The sequence below is a fragment of the Pseudomyrmex gracilis genome, unplaced genomic scaffold (genome assembly GCF_002006095.1).
Source record: "Pseudomyrmex gracilis isolate BER0280 unplaced genomic scaffold, ASM200609v1 scaffold_84, whole genome shotgun sequence".
In the NCBI taxonomy this organism is placed as follows: domain Eukaryota; kingdom Metazoa; phylum Arthropoda; class Insecta; order Hymenoptera; family Formicidae; genus Pseudomyrmex; species Pseudomyrmex gracilis.
Window position 1 is genome coordinate 564,273 of NW_018020668.1, and position 9,789 is coordinate 574,061.

The 9,789-nt window shown below is 36.3% G+C and overlaps 2 protein-coding genes across 4 annotated transcripts in view; one reads left to right on the forward strand and one right to left on the reverse strand.

Annotated features, from left to right (window-relative positions):
- Nucleotides 1–1,020: 1,020 nt before the first annotated feature.
- Nucleotides 1,021–7,606, forward strand: LOC109855239 (centrosomal protein of 104 kDa). 2 transcript variants are annotated; one of them, XM_020429248.1, is made up of 15 exons: nucleotides 1,021–1,283; nucleotides 2,668–2,832; nucleotides 3,241–3,452; nucleotides 3,639–4,037; nucleotides 4,135–4,339; nucleotides 4,431–4,578; nucleotides 4,664–4,793; nucleotides 4,865–5,091; nucleotides 5,202–5,471; nucleotides 5,694–5,907; nucleotides 6,004–6,185; nucleotides 6,261–6,409; nucleotides 6,484–6,585; nucleotides 6,678–6,803; nucleotides 6,943–7,606. In XM_020429248.1, the coding sequence occupies exons 1-15, from the start codon at nucleotides 1,244–1,246 to the stop codon at nucleotides 7,011–7,013; spliced, it is 2,640 nt and encodes an 879-aa protein (XP_020284837.1). In that variant the 5' UTR covers nucleotides 1,021–1,243; the 3' UTR covers nucleotides 7,014–7,606. The 2 variants fall into 2 exon arrangements, with proteins under 2 accessions (XP_020284837.1, XP_020284838.1); XM_020429249.1 differs by having other exon boundaries at nucleotides 6,264–6,409.
- Nucleotides 7,607–7,696: 90 nt separating this feature from the next.
- The window catches only part of LOC109855240 (tRNA (cytosine(34)-C(5))-methyltransferase), a 6,026-nt gene continuing 3,933 nt past the window's right edge, over nucleotides 7,697–9,789 (reverse strand). For both annotated transcript variants that reach the window (XM_020429252.1, XM_020429251.1), the window contains exons 8-11: nucleotides 8,891–9,214; nucleotides 8,432–8,799; nucleotides 8,167–8,334; nucleotides 7,697–8,098 (exon numbers count right to left, since the gene is read on the reverse strand). In XM_020429252.1, the coding sequence (XP_020284841.1) occupies nucleotides 7,953–8,098; nucleotides 8,167–8,334; nucleotides 8,432–8,799; nucleotides 8,891–9,214 (1,006 nt within the window). In that variant the 3' untranslated portion in view covers nucleotides 7,697–7,952. The remainder of the gene's footprint in view (nucleotides 8,099–8,166; nucleotides 8,335–8,431; nucleotides 8,800–8,890; nucleotides 9,215–9,789) is intronic.

Genomic DNA, 9,789 nt, shown 5'->3' on the forward strand with positions numbered 1-9,789 from the left:
TTGTGCGAGAACAATCGAAATTATGTAGCACGTGCGACTGCACGTGGTCACTAAACATGAAAAGGAGGGTTGTGTGTATATAGTCATCGCTCTTGGGCTCGTCTACCCTTACCGCACCCTCTGACGTCACGCAGCCTCCGTTTATTGATCCATTACAAAATTACAGTCTATATTTCGACTCGAGCAGATTCGAGTGTAACACAAGAGATAGATGGACTAGAATGTAGATTACCATAAGTAACAAACTTCACAACACAATATGTTCTTCGTACAAATAAATATCTCAGTGATTCTCAAATCACTTCATCTCAGTTGATTTTCGATATTCCATTAATTATTTTTATTAAATAAAGAATATACGTTTAAATAAAACATTTTTTGAACACATAATGCAAAACTTTAAATCTGAAAATAAAAACGTTTTGATTTTAAAAAGTTTATTCGAAAAATTAAGTAAGTAGATTTGTAGCTTCAAAGAATTTAACTAACTATAATTGAGAAATAAAGGCCAATTTAATTTTGCAAATTTTAATTATTTCTAACACTTCAAAATATGAATTGCGAATGTAATTAATCAAACATAAAATTGAAAAAATAGCACAATATATTAAAAATTAAATAAAACAAGAATATAATTTTAATTGAGACAGAAATGATTTATTTTTAAATCCGAATTGGTTCTTGCAAATATCGAACGGGCAAGAATAGAAATAAGAAAAGTGTTTCAGTTGTTACAAAGTCAATCCTTGACCTTCCGTGATCGAAGAAAAGAAAATTCCTGTGTCAAATCCTGAATATTTAATTTATTTCTTTTCTTACAGGACTTTGCTTGTTGATTGCGTTCTGCTACTTGCAATATTGTGAAATCTCTTGTGGATACGCATGGGTGCAGTCCCTCTGCGAAAAGCAACGCATATTAGCGAATACACACGCATGCCTTTTCGCAGGAAAATTCCTCAAACTATCTGAGTCGCGTCAGATACGATGGTTCTAGCACGAAGCCAGTTCTGTCGCAAGCTTCGCCGCGGCCGGACGTGCAAGTAGGGTGGCATGCGCGCCGGGGTGAAACTTGCAAGCTCCCCCTTTATCGAGCTTGCAGATGGCTGTGCCTTTTAGATTTTGACGTATTCCTCCGTTCCTCCCCGTTCGTTCGTTTCTACGTGCGCTTCGTGCGCGTGTGATGTAATATTTCGGTCATTTACTTCATCGGTCGCCACTTTCCGACGATCAACTCTTCTCCATCATGCCTAGGAAAGTCGGATTTAACGTCGTCTACGCCACGAGTAAGACTAATCCCACAGACCTTGCGTCATAATACAAAACGCGGGTTAATCTCGGGCGGTGACCGAAAGAGACTGAGAATTACTTGGATTTAAATTTTTATATCTACGACGAAAATTAAGTGAAAACAACGGTTTTGTCAAAAAGTGCTGTCTGACACTTTCGCAATCGAAGTGGTAGCGCACAGCACAGCTTGTGGAAGATACTAAAATTAGAAAACTAGTAAAAAAACCAATTTATAGCTATTTTTTCTAGAAAAATTAACAGAGAGAGTTATCCAGAATTTTTAATATAGTTATTTATAATCCAAAAATTTATAAGTTTTTTCATATTTTTTTTTTGCTTCGAAATTTATCGTTTTGTGACTACGATCCGTGTAATTTCCAACGGTTTACTTATTTTGGCTGACGGTCGGCCAAGTTTGGCCAGAACTACCGCGCGCGTTTTAACGTACTTCATCGAATACATTGATTTTTCCGACACAAGACTAGCCGTGACTCGCTTATAATTTGCGTAGAAGTTATTTGATACTCCGGTCGGCGCGAACAATGTACTTTTTCTTTCTTATATATATATATATATATATATGTATATACGTTGTAAAATTATAATATACTTTTGAAACTTCGTTTTATATTCATAAGTGCAAAATAGCACGCCGCTCAAAACGACCGTGTACAATCTGTGTTTAATATGCAATCACAAATCACATACGAAACTGCGTTATTGCGTGACGATATCCTATTACTTCTCAAAGATTGTATTTTTGCTAACTGTGCAAAATTTCGACAGATACGTGATAGCATAAATACAATTTTACGTTTTGTCAATGAATGAATAATAGAAATGACGAATGAAAAATAAATTGATATAAAGAAATATTGTCTTGATACTACTGAAAAAATATTTGAGCACGATACAAGCGTCACGCAACTATGTGTAACTAAGTAATAACGTATAGCAAGCAACTTTTCCGAGTTCAAGCTTGATCGACATTTGATGCTCGAGATTGACATTTTGATGATCGCAAGTTCAAGTACTTGAAGTGTTTTATGTTGATTCCGTCTAACTGAAAATTTAGTCCTTTAATTCTGAATAATCTTACAAACACGTGCTGCAAAAATAAATGACTGTATAAATCGTATAGACGGTGAAAGTAAGTCCTGTTCAATTTTAGAAAAGCGACATTTTTAATCAATTGTTTAATTTTTTAAGAATTATTTGATTGTCGTTTAATACATCAAATGTATATGAACGCAAAACAATTTTAAATATTCGTTAAAGTAGAAAAATTCTTTTGGAGTATAATTTTATTGCTTTTCCCCTTTGTGATAGAAGAGTAATATATCTGAAATTTGATTGCACTTTTTAAAATCTATTCCAAAGGCGAGGAGGACAGGCACTCGTCGTTAGAGCTTAATGTTCACGGGCCGACAGTAAGGGGTTGGCAAAGTGCAAGAAACTGCACGTATCCTCAAGAACTGATTCTACGTCTTCACGGGCCCACGAAGCTTACGAGGATACAGGTGTTGGCTCATCAGTATCTCATACGTGAGTTCGCTAGTTTATAAATAGCGGTAATAAATACTACGTGATAAAAATAAAGTTAAAACGCAAAAGGTTATTTTTCTTGTGACGCTATTAAAGTCATCATTGTGTTCGTTAAAACCGACGTCCCGGCTGAAAAGCAATTTACCGACAATGGAAATCGAATTAACGAGCCTACCGTGATTTCCTGAGGCTACATCGTCATCCTTTCGTTTCTCTCGCTCGATTTTTCCGGCTGCGCCGCCGGAAATGAAAACCGACGTAATCGACGAAAAATTTACTTGTACCAGTTTTTAATACGAGATTTAGATCGCCGGATCTAAATCTCATGACGGGGAAATTATCGTGTGTAATTTTCGCGAAAAGAAAAAAAAACTGTTAAACACGCGACAGTATCCTCTTTAATTGCAGCTGAGAAACTAGAGATCTGGACTTCGAGGGAAGAAAATGCATCCGCTTCGACGAATTTCAGTTACCTGGGCTACATCACATTGTCGGACAACGCGTCGACCCTTTACAAGAGCAGGGAGCTGAAAAGCGTGGCTCTACCGGAGACGGAAGCGTTGTCTCTGAAGCTCAGGCTACATAAACCGCACAGTAACGCGCACAATACTTATTGTCAGGTGTATATATATATATATATTGTATAGCTGAGACGCGCGCTAAGATCTTAATAACAATCTCACCTACAATTAGGAATTACGCTCACAATAAATCGTAAAATAAATTTAAAAAAATCAGGTCAGATCACTTGCATTATATATATTTTGAGATAGAAACTCTAAAAAATCTTTTTCCCACACATTCAGGTTGGTCTTATTGCTATAAATATACTTGGCGAACCTTCCGGTCAGGAATTAACCGGACAAGGAGATGCCCCGTACAATCCGCATTATACCTCGCCTTATGACGATTTAGCTTTTGAAATGTACGTCGATCGGGAAGTGGCCAAAATCATAAGGCAGATGGAAGCGAAGAAACTGATAGCGGTGGAAGAAGAGAGATTCGAGTACGCTTCGAAGTTGAAGGTGGCAATGGAGAATTTAAGAAAAGCGGGCGAACGTCTGGGCAAGTACGAATTAGAGAAGAAGTATGCCATTGCGTTGGAGGATTACGACAAGGCCAAAGCCAAGAAGGCCCAGGCTCAACAATACAGACAGCAGGTCTATCAGGCGTTGGAGATACACAATCTGCTCGAAGTTCACGGGGTGAGTAGCGCTCGCGACTTCTCTCAAATCGTCTCTCGCTATAGCGAAAGCTCGGTGTGTGATAATAATATAATTATCAAGCTGATTAATGGTGCAGCCTGTAGAGAAAAACAATCTGTCGTCCGCGGAAGACAAAGAAATGACGTCTGACACGTGTACTTCGAACAAAGCGGTGTTGTCCGACGACGTTACGTCTCCCCCGAGACTAGTTATCCCACCTAATCGCGATGGCGCCCTGTCGCCAACTGGTCCCGCGCATCAACCGCCGGTGTCGCCGCTACATCAAAAACCCAACAGTCCTGGTACACATTTATTGAAACGTATATCGTTATTAAAAAATCTTTCAATTTTATTGTAATACTATATATGTATAAAGTTTTAAACGTTTCTCAGAGGTAACCGACAGTCCGACGAACGGTGTTCTTGAGAGACAGAGCAACTGTAACAAAGGATCTTTAAGACGGAAAACCAAATCGGCAGGACCGGCCCTTCGCTCGAGCTACGAAGCTTACGAGGAAAGAACCATTCCTGCTCTGAGACAGTAAGAAAAATGGAAAATTAACGATGTACATATATATATGTATATATATACATACAAACACATTCGCACGGATGTTAATTTTTAGCTCACATACGAACGAATTTACGAGAGAGTGTCACTTGGACAACACGACGGAGACGAAAGTTACCTCGAAGCTGAATGACAGGGAGAAGAAACAAGCCGCGTTACCTATCGCGGTCTTTGGAATGGATATGGTAACATTGTCAATGTTTTATTTTTTTCAACAGTGTCTAAATAGCGGAGCGATAACGATTGTCATATGCAGGTGGAAAAGTTTTACTCGAAACAGTTCACGGATAAGGAGGAAGGATTGATGCAATTGAAAGAGGAGCTGAAGACATTCGATCCGGAAGTATCGAAGCATTCTCCGAATAAAGTGGCCAGGGCGGCAATTCTGCTATTACACAGAGCTCTTAGGGACAAGGTTTTCAGCGTGTACAGTTTGGCCGCGCAACTTATAAGAATCTTTTTCTCCGAGTTCGCCGCAGACAAGTAAAAACTCTCTTTTTTTAAGCAAAAATTGCATAAATATTTTTAACGTAATTATGCTTATTAAAAAAAAAATGCAACAATTGTAACAAATCGAAATAAATTTGATACAGGGTATCTTCGACTGAAATCGCCAGAAGCGTCGAACGTTTGTTGCCGGAACTTTTGACGAAGTCGGGAGACACCACGCCGAGAATACACAACATGGCAGTGCACACGATTCTCAGCATGGCAGACTGCAAATGTGTGCGAGAGTTGCATATAATACCGGTGCATTTGACGAGACCGGTCAATAGTAGCACGCATCAGAGACTCGCGCTGAGCAGGCTGGAGATGGTAGAGCAACTGATACTGAGTCACGGCATCTCTACGGAAAAGCAAAGGTGATTCTGAATAATGTTGTTATAAAATGCTCGGTAATTCACATTGAGAATATTATCAGATATTGTGTGAGGAATTTCGGAACCTCTGCGCTGTCTTTTCCGCAAAGAGAAAAAGTTCTTGAATTTTTATCATTGAGTGACGACCTGCAGAGGTTCTTCCTCAACATCGATCTTGTATTATTAAAACGCAAATACTCTGATAAGGTATTGTAACTGTTGTAGCGGGCTGACATGTCGGACGTTATCCGAACTAGGTTCTTCCGGTCTGCACCATCCGGCCGAGGCGGTACGTAAGGTCTCCGAGAGAATTCTCGTGTTGGTTTACAAGGTCAATCCTAGATTAGTGCGAAAGCAATTGCCGCCAGACGATGATATAACTCGACGAAATCTGTTATATCGTCAACTCTTCCACGAATTCGATCTGATTGATCTTCAAGTATGTGTTGTGACATATTTGCAAATTGTATTTTGTCTACAAGTATGTATAAAATTGAAATCTTGACTTTGATATGAGAAAATTAATGGATTATAGAGGAAAAAGGAAGCCGAAGCCAGCAATAAAGCAACAACGACGCCTACGCGAACTAAATCATCGGAAAATAACGTAGCTAGTTTAACCAAGTCACCTTCGAGATCGAGTCCAGTTGTGAGTACCGGAAGCTCAACGAGTATCACGTCTCCGTCCGAGAACAGTACCGATCATAAGGGAGATAAGTGTGTACAAAATCAATAAAATCCGTTAGTCGCGCAAAGATCATGGAATATTTGTGACGTTCTTTTCATTTCTAGCAGAATGTGCATATTTTGCCTGTCTAAGGGTCAAGTGTATTCTGAGGAAGGTCTGAACATACATTACTGGAGAACCTGTCCTATGTTAACGAAATGCGAAGCGTGCAAGCAAGTCGTAGAAATCTCTTATTTGAACCTACACTTGTTAAGTAAGTAACAAGAGACAACTGTATGAGTGTTTATAAATTTAACATATTAAATTACTTTGATATTTTTGTTACAGATGAATGCGATATGAGGAGTAATTACGTAAAATGTGACACGTGCAAACAGGCGGTATACGAAAGTGCATTTGAGAATCACAGACAAGACAAAAAATGCACAAGTACGTGTGAATATACGTTGCTTATTATTTTGTTACTATTTACAGTAATTGCCAATACAAAAAATTGAAAGAAATAAATTTTTGTATTTTAGAACCTATAGAAGGATACGAACGCTGTCCCCTCTGTTTAGGTTTGGTAAATCAAAACAAGTGGAGAGAACATCTCATGGGCGATCACCCGTGTGCAAATAATCCACGAAGCAAACTTGGAAAAAGCTGTAAGTCTTAACACATATTTATAATAAAAGATCGAATTGATTAAAGAACTTTATATGATAACTATTGATAAGTAGCAGATCTTAAATAGAGAAATTATTAAGTTTAAGAAATGAATGCGCGCGAAATTTATGATTCTAGGTTCGAAATCGCCATCCAACTCGCAAAATTTCAGCGGTAAATTAACATCGCCAACGAATAAGGATTATTAGCATCAGGCATCAACTTCAAAACAAATGGAGAAATTTGATGAGTCTTAGATATTTTGATTTTATATATATTTATTTTCTAGTTTTATGTGTTAAAACTTGTCTAGTCTTTTTCATGTTTGTATCTATATTTAAATGATTTTTATAGCAAAACCCGTCCTTTATTCGTAGTAATCCATACTGAACTGAAAATTTTTCATCGCAAGTTGAAAATTCTAGCATTTAAAAACTTAGAAGAAGCGGTCAGACACGCTTATATCAAGAGAGATTTCATAAAAATCTTTGGAAAATACGATATGACGCGACGTCAAAGCGAGGAGTTGTTAACAGATTCCATTCTTTCTAATCGTTATCGCACGATAACCGGGATGTCTTGCGAGAGATTGCATCAATTATTAAATGTAGTGATATATCAAATGTTACAAGAAAAAAATGTCACTTCTGAATTAATAATTCTTTCAAATCCGGCCATGTTTATAATAAAAATTTGTATAGTGCACACCGCAATTAAAAAAATACGGTATCAGGGAATGGAAGTTATCGCTCAAACAATGGTAGATAACATAATTGTTTTTATAACAGAAATGTTATTTCGTAGAAAATAGAAAGTAAAAACAATCATTTCATCATCACACTGTGGTTGTGTTCGTTTTTTTTTCAAAGATTTTATCCTACACATACAATCATATTTTTTATTTAGTTTATTTATGACATGTAATTTTTATCATTAAATGATAAATTAATCCGATATTAACAATCGTTTATCACTCGATCGTGTTCGCACACGATCGAGTAAGAATGTATTTTCCGCTAAATAAAACATGCAATTTAAACGTTTCACCTAATTGTAATGCACATTTAGAACGCATGTAAAAAATTAAGAAAGTGTTGGCAAGTCTTTAATTATCAAATAAGTTATTCATTAATAACGATTCATTCATTTCAATCAGTATCGTCCACTTTCTTCACACAATTGTCGTTTTCCATTACCAACTTTTCATTAGAATCTTCAGTTTTAGAATCGCTGTTATTAACGTCTTCTGATGCAACTAACGCGGCTGCACGATTTTCCTCGAATTTGTTTTTCTCTATAGTATTAAAATAAATATTCATATGTTCTCATATAATAATATAATACTTTTCATGTTTAACATACCAAATTTAGAACAATCTGCTCCTAAAAGCCGTAAATAGTGAATCGCATCGCACGTAGGCACATAAGCTCTAAGCGACATTGTCCCTCTCCATCCAACTAGTTGAAGATTCAACTGGTTTGGATCGTCAGTTTTGTCTTCTTTGTATAACAAAATACAACTTCCAATCGCTTGAATTAAATATATTTTTCAAATAATATTTGTGTATTTTATATGTTGTGTAAGAAAAAGAAAAAAATAGATTGATATATATATTATTATATTTACCAAAATCTTTGAGACGTTGCTGAGTGTCAGAACTGAATTTTACAATTTCAGGTGGTGTGTGTGGATCGTTATTTTGTAAAAGCATTATTAAATCTTCTTTCGATATCTGAAGCTTTCTCTTATCACTTATGTAACAAACAATACTTTGCATCCCTTCTTGAGCGAGTCTAAAGGCGCAATTCATATTTTTATTGTCGCATCGTACAAATGTCTTAACACCAGTATTAATCATTTTGACTGTATTTTCGTTAGATATTACTATATCACGAATTGCCGGCGATGTGAAATAAATGTTTTTCTTTTTTCCTTCGTGACATCTTACTAACAGACATCGCGGATTCAACTCTTCAGATATATCGTAAAACTTTCTGAAAATATTAAAAAAAAAAAAAAATAAGAAAAAAGACAAATTACTCTAAAAACCTAAAAAAGAAAAACTCGAAAAAACTCGAAACTTACTTAATAGACTGCCATACATCTTCTGTATCGTCTTTAAAGAAAACAAATGGATCTTCTCTATAACCAAGATCTCTTCTTCGTTTTTTTTGTGGCTCTCGTAATTTTTTTTCTTCTTCTAATGTTCTTTTTCCGCTTTTCACTAATTTTACATCTTGCAAACTTTCTTCTTGAAGACCGAGTTTGTCTTTGTTTTCATTATCACCTAAATTCTGTTCATTCTTATTTAATGTGCCAGATTCACTTTCCCATGGAAGAGATGCTACTTTTTCCAGCACAGCAACAAAGAAACCTCCAGTATCTTGGTGATGTGGTAATATTCTCATACTATACAATATAAAATAAAAGTAAAACTACAAAATACAAAATATATTTGCGTTCATTAGTTTATATTTACTAGTGTCCGACCGAAGGTTCGGTTTTGGTTTCGGTTTTGGCCAGTTTCGGCGCAAAATTGGAGTTTCGTTTTAGTTTCGGTTTTGGCAGCGAACCGGCCGAAACTACTACCAAAACCGAAACTTTGTTCGTGTTCGTGAGTTATCGACTTGTCGCGCTAAATAATAACCAAAGGTTAGATAGAAGTTATTTCGTTTTATAGATACAAGAAAAAGTTTGTTTTTGTTTCCTTAATCTTGTTAAGTACAAAGTTCTTTTTAACTATCTTTTGTTGGCAACTTCATAATTATTATTATGATAATGCGTAATTATATGCCTTTGAATTAATACTAGGTACTTGACATGTTGATATTTTTTGTTACAAACTCAAGTTTTACTTTATTTTTATACCTAAAACTTTGACTGTCACAGAGACTGTAATAATAATTGTGTGATATTAGTACAGTACTGATTGTGTGTGTGTGTGTGTGTGTGTGTGTGTGTGTGTGTGTGTGTGTGTGTGTGTG